Consider the following 21,121-nt stretch of genomic DNA (forward strand, 5'->3'; position numbering starts at 1 on the left):
AGTATAGTCTTGCTTTAAAAAACTGAAAACAAAATAAATATCCATATGATTTGGATATTTATCCCCTCCAAATCTCATGTTAAAATAGATTCCCCAATGTTGGAGGTAGGGCTTGGTGCGAGGTGTTTGGATTATGGGGGTGGATCCCTCATGAATGGCTTGGTGCTTTCCTGGCAGAGTGAACTCTACCTCTGAGCTCATGAAAGATCTGGTTGTTTAAGAGTAGACACCTCCCCTTTCTCTCTATTGTTCCCTCTCTTACCATGTGACACACTGGCTCCCCTTCCCCTTCCACCATGATTGTAAGCTTGGTCTCACCAGAAGCTGAGCAGATGCTGGTGCCATGCTTGTACAGCCTGCAGAATTGTGAGCCAAATAAACCTCTTTTCTTTATAAATTATGCAGTCTCAGGTATTCCTTTATAGCAACACAAACAGACTAACACGAACATATACAAAAGAATGCCTCTCCAACAACAAAATAGGTATGTAACAGTAGCTTCTCACAGATAAACTTAACATTTCTTTTTGACATACATCTTCTTGTCTTTTGACTTCTTTGAAAAGCAGAACATGGTTAATGATAAAGGTTTTATAATTTTAATTATTTTAATTCAAATTTCAGTTTTCATATACTGCAGTTATCTTTAATTTGAAAACTATAATGGTTGACCATGAAAAATTAATCTTATGTAGGTGAAAGGTACAGATTTATTTCTAGACGAATCCAGTTTCATTGCCATGTCAGATTTTATTGATAATCTTTTCCTTCTTATTCATTGCAGAAGCTTCAAAAAGGACATACTAGATTTAATTAGAAATGTTAAGATTGCCCAAAAAAGGATTACCTAGATTTGAGCAAGTTCAAGATGAAGACACCTACCTGGAAAATTTAGCAATACAAAGAAATGCATCTGCTTTTTTTGAAAAATATGATCGGAGTGAAATACAAGAGTTACTAACTACTGCACTAGTTAGCTGGTTGTCTGCCAAAGAGGATGTGCGCTCTCAAGTAGACCTCCCATGTGGAATTATGAGTCAAATGAATAACGTAGGCTTCTCCACTGCAATCCTACTGACTCCCGTGGACCCTACTGCCCTCTTAGACTATAGAGAGGTCCATCAAATGATAAGAGAGTTGGCTATTGGAATTTATTGCCTAAATCAAATCCCTTCCATCAGTTTAGAAGCTAATTATGATCAGAGTTCTTCTTGTCAATTACCTCCAGCTTATTATGATACCAGAATTGGGCAAATTCTGATCAATATTGACTACATGCTGAAAGCACTATGGCATGGAATATATATGCCCAAAGAAAAACGAGCTAGATTCTCTGAATTGTGGCGTGCCATCATGGACATTGATCCTGATGGAAAACCTCAAACAAATAAAGACATTTTTTCAGAGTTTAGTTCAGCAGGTAAGAGAATTTAACACTTCTTAAATTTTTTTTTTTTGGAACAGAGTCTTACTACGTCACCCAGGGTGGTCACGAACCCCTGAGCTCAAGCCATTCACCCACCTAGGCCTCCCAAAGTGCTAGGATTACAGGCATGAGCTGCTGCACCTGGCCACTTCTTAATTATTTTTATTCAATGCCATTTTTAAAATTTTTAAATTTTATTTCGATAGTTTTTGGGGGAACAGGTGGTTTTTGGTTACATGGCTAAGTTCTTTAGTGGTGATTTCTGAGATTTTGGTGCACCCATCACCCGAGCAGTGTACACTGTACCCCATGTGTAGTCTTTTATCCCTCATTTTCTTCCTACCTTTCCTCTAGAGTCCCCAAAGTCCATTATATCATTCTTATGCCTTTGCGTCCTCATAGCTTAGCTCCCACTTATAAGGGAGAACATAAAATATTTGGCTTGCCATTCCTGAGTTACTTCACTTAGAATAATGGTCTCCAACCCCATCCATGTTTCTGTGAATGCCATTATTTAATTCATTTTTATGGCTGAGTAGTATTTCATGGTATATATATTTTCTTTCTTTTCTTTTTTTTTTTTTGGAGATGGGGGTCTCCCTATGTTGAACAGGCTGGCCTCGAACCCCTGGCCTCATACGATCATCCCATCTTGACTTCCTAGAGTGCTAGGATTACAGACATGAGCCACTGCACCTGGCCACCACGTTTTCTTTATCTACTCATTGGTTGATGGGCCTTTAGACTGGTTCCATGTTTTTGCAATTGTGAATTGTGCTGCTATAAACATGCATGTGCAAGTGTCTTTTTCATATAGTGACTTCTTTTCCTCTGGGTAGATACCTGGTAGTGGGATTGCTGGATCAAATGGTAGTTCTACATTTAGTTCTTTAAAGAATCTCTATACTGTTTTCCATAGTGGTTGTACTAGTTTACATTACAATCCCACCAGCAGTGTAAGTATTCCCTTTTCACCACATCCATGCCAACATGTATTATTTTTTGATTTTTAAATTATGGCCATTCTTGCGGGAGTAAGATGGTACCTCAGTGTGGTTTGATTTGCATTTCTCTGATGTTAGTGATGTTGAGCATTTTTCATATGTTTGTTGGCCTTTTGTATATCTTCATTTGAGAATTGTCTATTCATGGCTTTTGCCCACTTTTTGATGGGATTGTTTGTTTTTTTCTTGCTAATTTGTTTGAGTTCCTGGTAGATTCTGGATATTAGTCCTTTGTTGGAAGCATAATTTGCAAATATTTTCTCCTACTCTGTGGGTTGTCTGTTTACTGATTGTTTCTTTTGCTGTTTAGAAGCTTTTTAGTTTAATTAGGTCACATCTATTTATGTTTGTTTTTGTTGCATTTGCTTTTGGGTTCTTGGTCATGAACTGTTTGCCTAAGCCAATGTCTAGAAGGGTTTGTCTGAGTTATCTTCTACAATTTTTATGGTTTCAGGTCTTAGATTTAGTTCTCGATCCATCTTGAGTTGATTTTTATATAAGGTGAGAGATGAGGATCCAGTTTCATGTGGCTTGCCAATTATCCCAGCACCATTTGTTGAATAAGGGTGCCCTTTCCCCACTTTACGTTTGTATTTGCTTTGTCAAAGATCAGTTGCCCATAAGTACTTGGTTTTATTTCTGGGTTCTCTATTCTGTTCCATTGGTCTCTGTGCCTATTTTTATACCAGTACCATGCTGTTTTGGTAACTATAGCCTTGTAGTATAGTTTGAAGTCAGATAATGTGATGCCTCCAGATTTGTTCTTTTTGCTTAGTCTTGCTTTAGCTATGTGGGCTCATTTTGGTTCTATATGACATTTAAGATTATTTTTTCTAGTTCCGTGAGGAATGATGATAGTATTTCTATGAGAATTGCATTGAATCTGTAGATTGCTTTTGGCAGTATGGTCATTTTCACAATATTGATTCTACCCATCCATGAGCATGGGATGTGTTTTCATTTGTTTGTGTCATCAATGATTTCTTTCAGCAGTGTTTTGTAGTTTTCCTTGTAAAAATTATTCACCTCCTTGATTAGGTATATTCCTAAGTATTTTATTTTATGTTATGTTATTTTATTTAACTTTATTTAATTTTGTTTTTTGCACCTGTTGTAAAAGGGATTGAGTTCTTGATTTGAGTCTCATCTTGTTTGTTGTTGGTGTATAGCAGCGCTACTGATTTGTGTTCATTGATTTTGTATGCTGAAACTTTACTAAATTCCTTTATGGCATCTAAGAGGTTTTTAGATGAATCCTTAGGGTTTTCTAGGCATATGATCTTATCATTGGCAAAAAGCCACAGTTTGACTTCCTCTTTACCAAATTGGATGTCTGTTATTTATTTCTCTTGTCTGATTCCTCTGGCTAGGACTTCCAGTACTATGTTGAATAGAAGTGGTGAGAGTGGGTATCCTTGTCTTGTTCCAGTTCTTAGGGGAAATGCTTTCAGTGTTTTCCTGTTCAGTATAATGTTGGCTGTGGGTTTGTTATAGAGGACTTTTATTACCTTAAGGTATGTCCCTTCTATGGCCATTTTGTTGAGGGTTTTAATCATAAAGCAATGCTGGATTTTGTCAAATGCTTTTTCTGCATCTATTGAGATGATTTTTGTTTTTGATTCTGTCTGTATGATGTATCACATATATTGACTTGCATATGTTAAACCATCCCTTCATCCCTGGCATGAAACCCACTTGATCATGGTGTATTATCTTTCTGATATGCTGTCAGATTCCGTTAGTATTTTCTTGAGGATTTTTGCATCCATGTTCATCATGGATATTGGTCTGTAGTTTTCTTTTTTTGTTATGTCCTTTCCTGGTTTGGATATTAGGGTGATACTGGCTTCATAGAATAATGTAGGGAGAATTCCCTCTTTATCTTTTGGAATAGTTTCAGTAAGATTGATACCAGTTCTTCTTTGAATGTCTGATAGAATGCAGCTGTGAATCCATCTGGTCCTGGACTTTTTTGTTGTTGGCAATTTTTTATTGTTTCAAGCTCTCTACTTGTTATTGGTCTGTTCAGAGTTTCTGTTTCTTCCTGTTTAATCTAGGAGGGTTGTATATTTCCAGGAATTTATCCATCTCCTCTAGATTTTCTAGTTTGTGCACATAAAGGTGTTTATAGTAACCTTGAATGATCTTTTGTATTTTGTGGTATCGGTTGTAATGACTCCTGTTTCATTTCTAGTTGAGCTTATTTGGATCTTCTCTCTCTTTTCTTGGTTAATCTAGTTAGTGATGTATCAATTTTGTCTTTTCAAAAAACCAGCTTTTTGTTTCATTTATCTTTCACATTGTTTTCTTCTTTCAATTTCATTTAGTTCTGCTCTAATCTTTGTTATTTCTTTTCTTCTGCTTGGTTTGGGTTTGGTTTGTTCCTGTTTCTCTAGTTCCTTGAGGTGTGACCTTAGATTGTCTATTTGTGTTCTTTCAGACTTTTTAATGTAGGCATTTACTGCTATGAACGTTCCTCTTAGCTCCACTTTTGCTGTAATCCCAGAGGTTTTGATATCACTATTATCGTTTGGTTCAAAGATTTTTAAATTTCCATCTTGGTTTCATTGTTGACCCAAAGATCATTCTGGAGCAGATTATTTCATTTCCGTGTGTTTATGTAGTTTTGCGGGTTCCTTTTGGAGTTAATTTCCAGTTTATTCCACTGTGGTCTGAGAGGATACTTGATATAATTTTGATTTTCTTAAATTAATTGAGACTTGTTTTGTGACCTATCATATGATCTATCTTGGAGAATATTAAGCCATTTTTTTAAATTTAAAGGTAATTTATCTGGATCAAGGTGATGCCAAGAGCTTTGTGAAGATCTGAGGTCCGTGGAGGTTAAGGATCAGCAAGAGTGGGTGGTAGTTTCCAACAGCGGTAGAGCCTTGACATTTCTGACAAAATTGTGTTTACTTTTGTTTCCCTTTTTACAAATTTACCTGAGGCTCTCATTTGAGAGGACGTGGGACTGATGAGCCATCATTCTGAATGGGCATATGCCAAACTGGTAAAGAAACAACAAGCTCTTTTTAGATTCAGATATCTAGATGGAAACTTTCAGTATAGAAGTCAAATTCTAGAAAGTGATAAAGGTTAGATACATATTGATTAATCATCCACATGTTAAAGCCACGAGAGCCTTTGGATCATCCAGTTAGAGCACCAATAGAGACCTGATCATGGCAGGAAGGAGCACATGTCCTGTTGTGTAACTAAGGGAAGAGGGCTCTTGCTTACTTGATGACAAAGTTAGTTACATCAAGCCACTTCATGGCCCAGGATCTGGTCTATTTCACCCATCTGTGTGTCATATCTGAGGTTGCCACCCTCTATGAGGATTCCCTTGCAATGGTGCACCTGGTAAGGGGATCAGAGACACATAGGAACATTCTAATCAAGTTGTAGGTGGAAACAGAGAGCACCAAAAGACTAATGTTGTCTGCTTTCTACACCTACATTTTCAGGGGTGATACTCAAAACACTTAACCACCAGCACAGTATTGGCACTGAGCAATCAGAATGGATGTCAGCCATAATGCTGGAGCAGGGTCTCAGAGACCTCCTGCTTGTCATATTTACCCTTTTCTGGATCATGGAGCTTTTCAGGTGATCCCTGGGGAGGGAGGTATTCAATGAGCTTGGGGCTGCAGCAATTCACTTTGCCAATTGAGGGTTCAGTATTTTAACAATGTGGTGTTATTGATGCATATTAGCTAAATATCAGTGCTTTCCTGATATGAAACTTATGTCTTGAGTTTTGTGATTCTACTTTTAAAATATCTCTCAAAATCATCTACTTTGGCTTATCTCTACTGCAACACTGTAGTACAGAACACCCTTTTCCACTGCAACAGCATTCTGACTGCTCTGTGCCTCAAACCTTTTTAAAATTGTTCATAAATGAGGCTGGGAACCTTAACAAATCCAGTCACTCTACTATCATGTGCCTGGGGATAGTGCTGGGTGTGTTTACAATAGAGTGCTTAATACTGTTGGCTCCTGGCCAATCAAAGATGAGCATCAAAACCATGCATGGTGGAATGTATCTTTATTCCCAGCTACTCAGGAGGCTGAGGCAGGAGAATTACTTGAGGCCAGGAGTTCGAGGCTGTAGTGTGTTATGTTTGCACCTGTGAATAACTACCACTCTGCAGCCTGGGAAACATAGTGAGACCCCCATCTTTTAGGAAAAAAAAAAGAAAAAAGATGAGCATTACACCTAGTAGAAATATTTTTTTCTCTCTCCACTGCACATTGGGTGTCTGCTTCAGAAACTTCAACAGTGTGTGGTGCAAGCAATGGTAAATGACCACCAGCATACTTACTAGACCTACTGAAGTAGTTTATAGGGGGAATCTCACGGTGGCAGTAGCAGGAATAGGCACAGGTTTCCCCATCATGCACCACACCTGGAGCACCACTGTGAAATCCTACAGGGCCAATAGTCAGACTCTAAGAAAGGGACCTGAACCATTGGGCTACAGGGCTTTTGTGCTACATGATTAAAGAAGCATCAGGTCAGAGGACAGTATACAATAGCAAGATGTTTTAGCCTAGGTTACACTCCAAATTGCATCAGAAACAAGGACATGAGTCAAGTTAGTTTTTGAGAAATGATTCCAAGGAACAGGAGTGAGGGACAGGAAAAGTGAATAGAAAAGGAGGGAGCATCAACCCAAGAATGTGCTGTTGAGCTTTTTCACCACTTGGGCAATTGGGATTTATTTTGCTGGGACACTCTGAGGAGTCATATAGAATACACTGCAGAATTGCCAGCCTAAGGGATGTGTATGGTCTGAATGTTTATGTCTCCCCAAAATTCAAATGTTGAAACCTAATCACCAATGGCATTAGGACATGGGACCATTGGAGGGTGATTAGTTCATAAAGGCAGACCCCTCATGAATGGGATTAATGCCCTTATAAAAGAGGCCCCAGAGAGCTGCCTTGTCCCTCCCACCCTGTACGGATACAGCAAGAAGGTACTGTCTATGAACCAGGGAATGGGTCCTCATCAGACACCACATCTAACTTGATCTTGGATATCCCAGCCTTTACAGCTGTGAGAAATAATTTTCTGTTCTTTATAAGCTACCCAGTCTGTGCTTTTTTCTTATAGTAGCTCTAAATGATTAAGACAGGATAGATGAGGGAAGAGTGTATCCACTGGCTGCTGTTTCTCATTAGCCAAAGTTTGAATGGAGGGTTAACTCGCTCATGCTTTCAGATTTGTTCCTATACCAGAATGGCTGGATGGGTTCCATCAGGAGTCTAACAGCAGTGGCAGAGAAGCCTCAGGGCAAAAATAATCCTGTGGTGCACTTGAGGCAAGGTACAGTCAGGTCAAGTCTGTGTGGAGCAAAAACTACAGTTTAAAAATGTGGTCTGAAAGGATGTGAGGCAGGGAACAAAAGGTGTCTGATACACAGTGTGACTCATGGAAACTTGGCTGCAGCCCTTTCTTCCAAGCTTAGTGTTAGAGATTGATGGAGTGTACCACCTCTCCCCTGGCATGATCAGAGAGCTGGTGTCCCAGCTTTGTAATTGCAGGTACATGGTGTGAAGCTAGCAGCAGTGTAAGTTGTTACATCACCATTCACGTTTGGGAAAACAGCAGCTCCTCTGTTGGCATGACTGGGAAACTGTGTTCACACCTTGCAACTGACCATGTGATTACCTTAAACACTGTGCTACAGTGGATTTCCAAGGAATTGTGCAGAAAGCCAACTCTTTTTCAGAGGGCAGACTGCTGGGAATCCGTCTTGGCCAAGTTAACCTTTATCTCTCACATAGGTTTGCACTCTACAAACCACCAGCAACATCATTCTTTAAAAACAGTAGCAATAGTAGAGAATAGAGCACACCAAAAATCTGGCCATGTTACCCAGTTTTCTCAGCAGGCATTTTAGTTAGGGTGGATCCCTTCATCTAATTCATAAATTCTTAGACTCTTTCCAGAAGGCTAGGAGGATGGAAGGAAAGAAGAAAACATCTCATGATAGCAAAATAGGAGAAGGGAACTTTTAATAGAAATATTGAGAAAAAATGGGAACTTATTTATTATCACAAGTGAGTAATGTGAGTTGGGTTGTTTTTTTCTCTCTTCATTTCCTGTCCTCTATCTGGAATGCCTTCTTCCTGTTCACCCCACACCACTCGTCCACATTCTTCCGAGGGTTATTGCTACTTATTTTTTGAGACTTGATTCAGATACTGCCTCCTCTATTTGGACTCTTATCTGTGCACAGAAAAATACTTTGTATTTTGAATTGAAATTATTGGCTTCATTTCTTTCTTCCTTATTAGACATTAAGCTCCTTCTTGAGAGCACAGAAAATTGTGTCTTTTTTGGTTTGATTTTAAATTCTCAGCACCTTATACAGTGCATGACTTATAGTAAACTTTCAATACATATAGAAATTAAATGGGTAATAATAGAATATAAGGGAATTGGTTGGGCACAGTGGCTCACACTTGTAATTCTAACACTTGAGGAGGCTGAGGTAGGTGGTTCGCTTTAGCTCAGGAGTTCGAGACCAGGCTCTACAAAATATACAAAAATTAGCCAGGCATGGTGGTGCATGCCTGTAGTCCCAGATGCTCGGGAGGCTGAGGTGGGAAGATCACTTGAGCCCAGAAGGTTGAGGCTGCTGCAGTGAGCCAAGATCATACCACTACACTCCAGCCTGGGTGACAGAGACCCTGTCTCAAAAAAAAAAAAAAAAAAAAAATAGAGGTTAAAGCTGTGGAAACTTTTGTTTCCCCTCATTCCCCTCATCCTCCAAATTTCATTTGATCCAATTTTTTATTAAATTCTTTTTTATTATTTACTTTCCTATGACTGTACATATTCCTTCCAGCTAATTTACATAATGTGCACTTTGTTTTTTGAATTTTTTTTTTTTAAAGGGACAAGCTCTTACTCTGTCACCCAGGCTTGAATGCAGTGGCATGATCTCAGCTCATTGCAGCCTCAGACTCCTGGGCTCAACTGATCTTCCTGCCTCAGCCTCCTGAGTAACTGGGACTACAAGAACTTGCCACCATGCCCAGCTAATTTTTTTGTTTTTTATTTTTTGTAGAGATAGGTCTTACTATGTCACTATGTTGTCCCGGCTGGGACATTTCCTTTCTTTAATAACTTTATTTTTCTTTTTTTTTGCTTCTGGTCCTTGATTCAGGGAACATTATTTTTCAAGATATGAACAATCGTGTTTTTTTTCAAGTAGCTAACTTTTCCATGTACTTACTACTAATTCAGTTCCAGTCTTTCGAAGGGAAATATTGAACTCTTCTTGATAAAAAAATGGGATATGAAGTTCCATTTTTTCCTTAGAGATGTCTCTCTTGATAACTTCATCCTCTTCCTTTTGTCAGAACTCATTGCTTTAAGCCCACTTCACCTTCCTTTAGCACCCCTCCCTGCCCCTGGCCCAGTAATTCCAGTGCTTCTTTCATCTGAGAGGCTCTCCTCACCTGCCTGGCGATCCTTGCTGCTTGTTTTCATTTAGGAGTGAGGCAGGAACGCTGGCAGACTTCATTGTAGAGTGATGAGCAGGAACCCCTGACATTCCACTGGGAAGCCTGTCCCCCAGATGTTGTATCTGCAGGTCTGTTTCCTCCAGTATCCTGCTTGGAGGGAGGGCTGTGAGTCTGGGGCCAAAGGAGGGGAAGTGCTGAACTGTGGATATCTTGGTTCAGCACTCAGACTCTCATTTAACTAGTTTTCAGCACAACTGCTCCTCCCAACCCTCAGCTGTGCTTTGTACCCTTTTAGTGAGGAAGAGGAGAAGGGCTGTGCTATCTGGGGAAGATAATCTAGGGATCTCACTACACCTTTTCTTTTAAAAAAATTCTTGCACCATGGCCTGTCCTTCACAGCCTCCACATAATGCTTTCAGTCTCTAAGGCTTCTTGTGGTTTTTGTTGGCTCCCAGCCACCCCAAGCCATGAGGTTTTAGTGCTATCAACAATCCCTCTGGCTTTTTAGACTTCTTTAAACTGCCAGAATCCCTTTCATTTCTTTGTAATTTATCTAACTATTTTGCAGAAAAGAGATGAATTATAGTGGCCATTTTAAAAACCCAAGAGTATTCTGGCCTTTTTAAAAAAAAGATTTGAGAAAGAAAAAAGAAAAAGAAAGGAGGGGACACATTGACATATCATTTACACTTTAGAGCATATATATTACAAACAAACGCCACATTTTCTACAGTCATGTCTTACGACTACAGGCAGTTTTCTCAAGCCTAAATTAAGGGTAACATTGTAGATATAACTATCTTAAAAAGACTATTTGACAAGAAGAAAGTCCTCAATTTCTTTGTAAATGGCAAGAAAATGTAGCACGGGAAATTTGTCATTTTTTCATAGAGTAAAATCAAGTTTTAATTCTTATTTATTAAATGATGATTGCTTAGCTGGCAGATTCTTTGTTTATTATGCATGTCTAGCTTCTTATTGCCAAAAAAAAAAAAAAAAAAAGAAAGAAAAGAAATTTATAGTACTAGCCTGAAAAAACAAACTATGCTTTTGGCCCAAGTGAGAAGCTGATACCCTGGTTAAAGAAAAATCACGTTTTCTTGTTGTTTCATATTTTCCTTGATCAAAGCTGGGACTTATATTGTATCTGTATTCACTTTCCTTAGTAACCTACTCATCTGTCTGCTTTTATCTTACACAATTTTATTGGCATTGTTAACTTAAGAATCATGAGATTTATAAATTTGGAAATGAGACTCTTTCTTTTTTTGAATTATTTTAAATTTTTGTGGGTACATAGCAGGTATATATATTTATGAGATATTTTCACACAGGCATACAATGCCTAATAATCACATCAGGGTAAATGGAGTATCCTTCACCTCACACATTTATCCTTTCTTTGTGTTACAGACAATCCGATTATACTCTTTTAGTGTTTTTAAATGTACAATAAATTATCGACTGTAGTCACCTTGTTGTGTTGTCAAATACTAGATCTTATTCATTCTATCTAACTATATTTTTGTATCCATTAATTATCCTCACTTCCCTCCTGCCCCACCATTCCCTGCCACCTTTTCCAGCTTCTGGTAACCATCTCTATTTCCATGAGGTCAATTGTTTTAATTTTTAGTTCCCACAAATAAGTGAGAATATGCAAAGTTTGTCTTTCTGTGCATGGCTTATTTCATTTAACATAATGTCCTCCAGTTTCATCAAAGTTGTTGCAAATGACAGAATCTCATGGCTGAATAGTACTCCATTGTGTATATGTACCACTTTTTCTTTATCCATTCATCTGTTGATGGACACTTAGGTTGCTTCCAAATCTTGATTATTACGAACAGTGCTGCAACAAACGTGGGAGTGCAGATACCCTTTGATATTCCGATTTCCTTTCTTTTGCGTTTATACCCAGCAGTGGGATTGCTGTATCATACGGTAGCTATATTTTTAGTTTTTTGAGAAACCTCCAAACTGTTCTCCATAGTGGCTGTACTAGTTTACATTCCCACCAACAGTGTACTAGGGTTCCCTTTTCTCCACATCCTGCCAGCATTCATTTTTGCCTGTCTTTTGGATAAAGGCCATTTTAACTGGGGTAAGATGATATCTTATTATAGTTTTGATTTGCATTTCTCTGATGATCAGAGATGTTGAACACCTTTTCATATGCCTGTTTGACATGTGTATGTCTCCTTTTGAGAAAAGTCTATTCAGATCTTTTGCCTATTTTTAAATCAGATTAGAATTTTTTCCTGTAGAATTGTTTGACCTCCTTATATAGTCTGGTTATTAAGCCCTTGTTGGATAGATAGTTTGCAAATATTTTCTCCCATTCTGTGGGTTGTCTCTTCACTTTGTTGCTTGTTTCCTTTGCTATGTAGAAGCTTTTTAAGTTGATGTGATCCCATTTGTCCATTTTTGCTTGGGTTGCAGAATGTGCTTGTGAGGTATTACTCAAGAAATCTTTGTCCAGACTGATATCCTGGAAAGTTTACACAATTTTTTTTTAGTTGTTTCATAGTTTGAGGTCTTAGATTTAAGTATTTAATCCATTTTGATTTGATGTTTGTATATGGTGAGAGATAGGGGTCTAGTTTTATTCTTCTATACATGGATATCCAGTTTTCCCAGCGCCATTTATTGAAGAGACTGTTCTTTCCCCAGCATATGCTCTTGGCACCTTTGTTGAAAATGAGTTCATTGTATAAGTATGGATTTGTTTCTGAGTTCTCTGACCTCCTTTGGTCTATGCGTCTGTTTTTATGCCAGTACGATGCAGTTTGGATGACTATCACTCTGCAATATACTTTGAAGTCAGGTAATGTAATTCCTCCAGTTTTGTTCTTTTTGCTCAGGATGACTGGCTATTCTGGATCTTTCGTGGTTTCATATATATATTTAGGATTTTTTTTCTATTTCTATGAAGAACAGTGACTGCTATTTTGATATGGATTGCAATGAATCTGTATATTTCTTATAAAGGGTTACAGTCTTCAAGCTGGCCATTCTGACAGGCATTTCGAGGAAGAGAGGAACAAGACAGGAATTTAAGCTGAACTGTTTGGCCAAGTATACATATTCAGGTATAGATATGTAACAAGTTATAGGAAGAGCTATGAACATTCATGAAGTGGGTTCTAACATGCGTATTGAACAAACATGCACGTTACGTATGATCCATGTTCACTTTGGGGTGGAGACTTAACATATAAATGCATTACAATTAGGCCCTTATTATACGTCAGAAAGTAAAGCAGGGACTTGAAGGCATTCATGTGTACAGCCTCTGCAAACAGGCCAGAACCACATCGTGGTCAGTAGTTATGAGGAGAAAGTTACTGAAATCAGTCTCTTGTCCAGTCAAAGCTCTAATTATGGCGTGGGGGACAGGAAGATCAGTTATTCAGCATCTGTTGGTGAGCGGGCTGTAATTCTTTTAAAATTGCTTATCTTGAGGACAGTGTTTGTTTAACTGTTAGAGAAAAAAGAAAAACCTTGTGGCAGTTAGAACATAGTTTATTCTTTAAGTAGAGGGGTTTGTGACTTCACCATTGCCTGGCACGGCCCTAGGTTTTCTTTATAGTTTGGTATCTTATTGCCACAAAGAGTCTGTTCTGTCAGTCTTATGATCTGTATTTTAACATTAATGCTGGTCAGTTATTGTGTCTAAACCACAAAAGGAAAGGGGTATAATGAGGCATGTCTGACCTCCCATCCCATCATGGCCAAGAACTTAGTTTTTAAGGTTTCTCTGGGGTCCCCTTGCCCAAAACAGGTCTGTTCAGTCAGTTGTAGGGGGTGCTTAGAATTATATATTTGGTTTACAGCATCTAATTTTTCCTTTACTGTCATGATAGTAGGATTTCACGATAAAATCCTGTGTTCAATCTTCTGCATTTATCCAGAAGCCAAATATGAAATTTCCACTATCTAAAATTTTCCTTTTTTATCATGAAGGTTTGACTGATATTACAAAGGATCCAGACTTTAATGAAATCTATGATGAAGACGTGAATGAAGATCCAACATATGATCCCAATAGCCCTGAAGAAACAGCTGTATTTATGAAATATGCTGAAAATATTATGCTAAAGTTAACATTCAGTACCACACAAATTCAACAGTATGAAAATGTCTTTATATTTGAAACAGGCTATTGGCTTACTAATGCTATAAAATATAATCAGGATTATCTTGATATCTGTACCTACCAGAGACTACAGCAAAGATTATATCTTCAAAAAAAGATTATTCAAAAACACTTTGAGAAGAAAAAAGATATCAGAAGAGGGATAGGATACCTAAAGTTAATATGTTTTCTGATTCCATTTCTACTGAGTTTAAAGAAGAAAATGAAAGTTCCATATTTAAGTAGTCTGCTTCAGCCTTTTTCAGGTAAGAGTATCACCAAAAATCAAATATAAAATATAGGTATATATTAAATATATGTTTAAATGCAATTTTGTTTCTAGTATATGGGTGCAGGCAGTAACCTAGCTATAACCTGTTAGAGAAAACAAACAATTTAATGTCTCTAATGTAATTAAAAACACTCAGTGTATGTATATAGTACTTTGTATATATTTATACCAATTATAAGGGCTACTGAAAGATTTAAAGTAAGTTAAAATAAGTTCTGTATGAATAGGGAAATATTGCCATATCCATGATGGGAAAACACTGTGAATGTATCATATCTCATTCAAATTACTCTATAAATTCAGTGTACTTCTATTCAAATCCTAATCATATTTTTCATTGAAGTATACACACTTACTCTAAAATTATATAGAGCAGCAAGGGGTTATTAATGGTCTTTCATTTCTGAAAAATAGATTGAAACATATTAAAACTACAGTAATTAAATGAGGGCAGTATTGGCACTTTAATAAACAAATAGAACAATGTAAGAGAATAGAGAACTGAAACAGGCCATGATTAATGGAATTTGATGGGACTTCAGTATAAACTCTTCATTCAACACTGATTAGCACACAATTTATACATTTTCATTGCTTGCCAAGCATGTAGGCTTATTATAATGGGCTTTCTATTCAGATGGCAAATTTTCAGCAGAAATTTTGCAAATCCTTTAGTGAAAGTTTGTATCATGAGAATTCAGGTGCTGTGTTTTAGTGAAAGTTTGTATCATGAGAATTCAATATCTGTGAACTATTAGAAATGGAATTATGACAGGGCATGGCTCTTGGGTGGTGGGGAGCATGTATAGAAGTAGGAAAGACTTGCTTAAAGAGAATGTTAGCTATATCTGCAATATCTTATTACTTAAACTATGGGAAGCAAATATGACTAACGTTAATAGTTAATTCTAGGTGTTGAGATCAGGGTGTATAGGGTATATTATTATTTGTACTTTTCTTTACCTTTTATATTTCTCAAAATACATTATGTCCCTTATGTTGATTAAACCATATTCTACTAACCAGTCAAAATATTGAAAAAACCTAGTCTTTGCTGGAATTTGAGAAAAGAAATTTTTTTTGAGGCAGAGTCTTGCTCTGTCGCACAGGCTGAAGTGCAGTGGCATGATCTCGACTCACTGCAACCTCCACCTCCCGGGTTCAAGCGATTCTCCTGTCTCAGCCTCCCAAGTAGCTGGGATTACAGCCACCTGCCACCATGCCCTGCTAATTTTTCTGTTTTTAGTAGAGACAAGGTTTCACTATGTTGGCCAAGCTGGTCTCGGACTCCTGACCTCAGGTGATCCACCCGCCTTGGCCTCCCAGAGTGCTGGGATTACAGGCATGAGCCGCCGCGCCCGGGAGAGAAAATTATTTTTAAAAATAAGTTATCTGTGTAGTTTCATTACTTTCCAGAAATATGGGATGGTTATTTTTGTATGTGAGATATACTCATCTGCTTCTTTATAATGTCTCCTTTTACCTAAACTAGCTGAGATAAGTTTTTGTATATTAAACAAAGATTCTCTTAGGCACAGAGTTTCTGGTCCTTTCTTATAATTGGGAGTAAGATACTAATCTTGAGCTCACTTACAATAAATCAAGAACTGGAACAATGTTTTGAGCATACTTTTGAAATGTCTGTACAATAAAACTACAGAAAGTGCTCAAAATATAAATATATTGTATATATACATATATATGTATATATTTGAGATATATATGTATATATTTGAGAGATATATATATATATAATATATAAACAGTAATTAACTGAGGGCAGTATTGGCACTGTAATATACGTATTTGAGACAGGGTGTCACTCTGTCACCCAGCCGGAGTGGAGTGGCATGATCTCAGCTCACTGCAGGTTTTACCTCCTGGGCTCAAGCGATCCTCTCACCTCAGCCTTCCAAGTAACTGGGATTACATGCGTGTGCCACCACATCCAGCTAGTTTTTGTGTTTTTAGTAGAGACGGGGTTTCACCATGTTGCCCAGACTGGTCTTGAACTTCTAGGCTCAAGCGATCCGCCCCCCTCAGCCTCTCAAAATGCTGGGATTATAGGCATGAGGCACTGTGCATGCTCAAAAATATATTTTAATGTTAAACTATTTATATACATTAACAGCATAAATAATTTTATGCACTATAATTGCCAAGATTTTAATTTCATCTGGAATTTTCTTACTTTGTTTACATGAATGAGAAGCTAGATCTCTTAAAATATGACTTTATGTGCTGTTCACTTTTTAAATAAAAATTTGTTTTCATTTTTGGAGATGACAAGGTGAAGACAGAGCGAGAATTGCCTCCATTTATTTATGGAAGAGATTTTAAATGCCAGAATTTTCACTACAAAGAGAATCAATATTTTCATGTTCATGGAGGAATTGAATTTGATATCAGCACCCCTTCAATTGAGAATGCCTTGGAAGATTTTCAGGTTTAAATGATCATTCCTTAGACAATTTATCATTTCACAACTCTTTTATCCTATTCTCCAACCAAAAAGAGCCTCTGTTGGTACAGACACTCGACAGCTCTCCAAATGATTATTCTCACAACTCAATAATTTTTTCATACATTATTTTAACATCAATGAATTAAGTGCAGATATATGTAAGGTACTGTGTTGGATATCTGAGATAAAATTATAAATAAGCTAGGTACATCTATCATCCTCACAGAATTTAAAGACTTCTAATGGACTATATTTGTCCCAGAATAGGTAACCAAAGAGTGCAGTGGAAATCTCTGGACACTCAGTACACATTCTTCCATTTTCCTCAAAGAATCAGGATTAGAACAGAGATCCTTTAAAATTTTGGAACAGTAATTCTTCACCTGGAATTTAGTATAAAAATTCTACATTTCAATTGTTATTGCTTTTCTACCTTCTGTATACTATATGTCTTTCCTTTTGTATTTTTTCCTCATTCTCAAAGTAAGGATTAGATATATTCAGCTGCTATCCGGGTCTTCTGGAATAGTAAATTTAAAATTTGTCATTTACATATATACTCTTTCATACAAAGAATTCTTATAATTGTTTAGATGTGTCTAAGGATATGTCTTTAGTAACATAACTCATATTTTAGAAAAATTTAGAAAAAATACGAGATTGTGCTGCTAATACATTTATAGAAGATTCAGGATATAAAGAATATTACTCAATACCAGTCATGGAATTTCATGGAAAAAGGTAAGAAGCTTTCACTAATTACTGACATTAACTACAATTTATTGCAAGTTAGTAGAGAACAAAGAAAATGACAAAATGCAAAGGTTAATTTAAACCTTTACAATGGCGATTCCACAATAATAACCACCATGAATGACTTATGGACTCAACAAAATATTAAATGTTATAGTTATTACTTCATGTATTTGATATAGTCTGTGTAACAATCCTTAGAGCTTGTAATTAGTTCTTATAATTAACAGAGTGGTTAAATAGGGGTAGAGATGGGGATCAAATCGCAGCCTATTTGTCTTTTATGTGTTGTGGTTCTTGGATTTTTAAATATTGGACACTGAAATTTGGAAATATGGGAAGTAGAGCTCAGAGGAAACATTTTCATTAGAGGCAAAGATTTAAAAACAAATAAGGGAGTTTTGCTTGTTGGTTCGTTTGTTTGCTTTTAAGGCATGCAAGCAGTTGGGAGGATAGGACCAAGTCTGGAACTTTGGAGAATAGTAACTGAGGTGGGAGGATCGCTTGAGCCTAGGAGTTTGAGACCAGACTGGGCACCATAGTAAGACCCTATCTTTGTTTTTGTTTGTTTGTTTTTGAGACAGAGTCTTGCTCTGTCACCCAGGCTGGAGTGCAGTGGTGCAATCTTGGCTCACTGCAACCTACACCTCCTAGGTTCAAGTGATTCCCCTGCCTCAGCCTCCTGAGTAGCTAGGATTACAGGCATGCGCCACCATGCCTGGCTAGTTTTTGTATTTTTAGTAGAGAAGAGGTTTTGCCATGTTGGTCAGGCTGGTCTCGAACTCCTGACCTCAAGTGATCTGCCCACGTCAGCCTCCCAAAGTGCTGGGATTACGGGCATGAGCCACCATGCCTGTCCATAAGACCATATCTCTACAAAAAATTTAAAAGCTAGCCAGGCTAGGTGGCACATGCCTGTAGTCACACCTACCCAGGAGGCTGAGGTGGGAGGATCACTTGAGCCTGAGAGGTTGAGGCTGAAGTGAACCGTGATTGTGCCACTGCACTCCAGCCTTGGCAACAGAGTAAGACCTTGTCTCAAGAAAAAAGAATACTGTATTTACAGCAATAAATAGTTGCATTTGGAGGAGAAACCCAGGTAATATTAAGAGGTGTCCCACTGACAGAGGTAGGTCAGCAGCTGAAGTATTCACCGCTGAAATCTGGGCATGGGAAGGGTACCTCATGGGGGGAAGGGGAAGAAGGTCGCCGTTTTCCCTCACCTGTGATGATAAGCAAACCCAGGGAACAGAGTTACTCAAAATTTTATCAATTTTCCATTCCAGAATGATAGGGATCAGGGCTGTTTCAAGCCCCACCTATGTTCCAGGGACCTGGTAGGAGGGGGGTTTCTCTAGTCCACTGCTGCAGTGAGTAAAAGCCAAGGAGCCATTGCTCAAAGCATCATTCCATATTACATTCAAGGTAAACTCTCGAGGAGCCAGATATAGACATAATTAGCTTAAAAGAATAAGAGGTAGGTAAGCAGACAGTTAGATGACCTAGAACTTCAGCCAGAGTTAGGCCTTCCAGGAGCTTTTAGACATTGCCCCAGATCACTGACATGGAAGGGACAGAAACAATACAACATGAAGAAGGTATTTTTATATAAAGACTTGATTAATAACAGTTGATAACTATGTTATTAATATACTTACAGTTGACTACAATTTAAACTACCATTTTGTATTTAATTGTTACAGAAAAATTAAAGTTTTGCCAGCATAGAAAGAGAAGTAGCAAATCACTTCAAAGTTAGAGAAACATCTTTATTTTCTTTATTTTTTATAGCTACTATGTGATCTATTTTGAACTAGAAACTTTCTATCAGCAACTATATAAGACACAGTGGTGGGGAGCCATAAATGAAATAGTGAACAATCTGAGACTGAAAAGACTTCCACTGACAGATGCTCAATTACATGAACAATTTAAGAAAAAACTTGGTTTCAAAAGAGCTATGAAATGCAAGGTATTTCAGTGACTACCACATAATTTAGTATATGAAGTTATGTATTATTGATAAGTATGTGTCTCAAACAGATGTTTATCCTAGGGATAATAATAGGTTAAAGTCTTCAATATGAAATAAAATGCCACATTTTAGTAGCTGAAAGGCTATACAATTCTGGATTATGAATTTCTGGCAGAGTACCTGTTAATGCACTGGATTGTGATTAATCTCAATAATGGCTTATACATATTGATTGCTTATTTTGTATGTTAGGCAATATTATAAATCAATGAACTCTTTTAAGGTACGACTAGTTCTATTATTATCATTCCTGTTATACAAATGAGAAATTTGAGGTGTAGAGAGGGATCTTTCACAAATCATATAGTAAATGGCAGAGCCAGGCTTCAGTCCTGGGAACTAAAACCTAAAGAGCAGACCTAGCATCATCAAATCTCCACATCTGTTTCAACAAGCCTTGAAGTACAGCTTCTGGAACTGAGCAAAGAAGCTCACCAGCTTCAAAGGTTAGACTGGTATTTACTTTCCATTTATTTGTTTTCACGTCCACAAATTAAAACCTCAAAAATTTGTTAGTTAAATTTTTAAATATTAGTCAGAATGTCTAAAGAGGGTGACATTTTTACCTTTGGATGACAAACTGTATTTCTATAGCTATATATTTCAAATTTCTAGACTTCTAAATTAGGTTTTTCTTAAATCAGAGAAGGAACCCAATGATCTCCATTTGCTTTTAAAATATTTTAGAAAAAAATTAAAATAATAATAAAAAAATTCCCCAAAATATTTTTTAAATTCTTAATATTTGCTTATAGCTCTAACTACTTTAATCATTATCCAGTAAGAAACTTTCCATGCATGGATCTTGTGAAAATTCTACTTAATTTTAACAGCATTCATGTGATTCTGTTAATACACTTCATGTATTTTTTTCCTTAAACCAAACTTTAGGTGCATTTTGATAAACTGATTCTGGCCTTCTTAATTTTAGAGTATTCCATTTGGTATGAAGTCCGCTGTTGAAAGAGGGTTGTCTGCAGTTTTCCATACATTTAGCCGTAAAACCTCAAGCTCAACAATCAATGTTTCAGATGAAGCAGGTTATACTATTTTTCATCATGCTGCCCTGCACAACAGAGTTTCTATTATATGTCAACTGTGCAATGCTAACTTCAAGGTCAACCAGAGGCGCTTTGTTACGTTCAGCCAAGGTACCATAAAGTTTTTTAACCTAAAATGTTGTTATTTTATTTACCCTTACTCAGCATTAGGAATGCATGTTGATTTTAGAGCAGGTTAAAATTTGGTATTAACTAGAGCAAAATTGAGGTTTTTGTTTCATTTTTCTAAGAAAGGCTTCTTTTAGTTTTCTAAGTATCACTTATAGCTAGCTTATATGGTTTTATATTTGCTCATTGTGTCTCCTTCATTTGAGTATAAGCTCTATAAGAGGGCAAAGATTCAGCCTACTTTATTTGCCGTGGTATACTAATGTCCAGATGAAAGTGTGGCTTAATGGTTGCTCAGAAAATATTTGTTGAGTTAACGCATGGATGGGTGAAGGCAGGATATCATTTGATA

The 21,121-nt window shown here is 37.2% G+C and overlaps 1 protein-coding gene across 7 annotated transcripts in view; it reads left to right on the forward strand.

Annotated features, from left to right (window-relative positions):
- The window catches only part of ANKAR (ankyrin and armadillo repeat containing), a 73,058-nt gene that overhangs the window by 2,319 nt on the left and 49,618 nt on the right, over positions 1-21,121 (forward strand). For 6 of the 7 annotated variants that reach the window (XM_063695381.1, XM_055379218.2, XM_055379214.2 and 3 more), the window contains exons 2-7: positions 785-1,420; positions 13,885-14,322; positions 16,631-16,794; positions 17,450-17,553; positions 19,357-19,537; positions 20,532-20,751. In XM_063695381.1, the coding sequence (XP_063551451.1) occupies positions 820-1,420; positions 13,885-14,322; positions 16,631-16,794; positions 17,450-17,553; positions 19,357-19,537; positions 20,532-20,751 (1,708 nt within the window). In that variant the 5' untranslated portion in view covers positions 785-819. The remainder of the gene's footprint in view (positions 1-784; positions 1,421-13,884; positions 14,323-16,630; positions 16,795-17,449; positions 17,554-19,356; positions 19,538-20,531; positions 20,752-21,121) is intronic. The other variant, XM_063695380.1, reaches the window with a different exon arrangement.

This window comes from Gorilla gorilla, chromosome 11 (assembly GCF_029281585.2).
Source record: "Gorilla gorilla gorilla isolate KB3781 chromosome 11, NHGRI_mGorGor1-v2.1_pri, whole genome shotgun sequence".
Taxonomy (NCBI): Eukaryota; Metazoa; Chordata; class Mammalia; order Primates; family Hominidae; genus Gorilla; species Gorilla gorilla.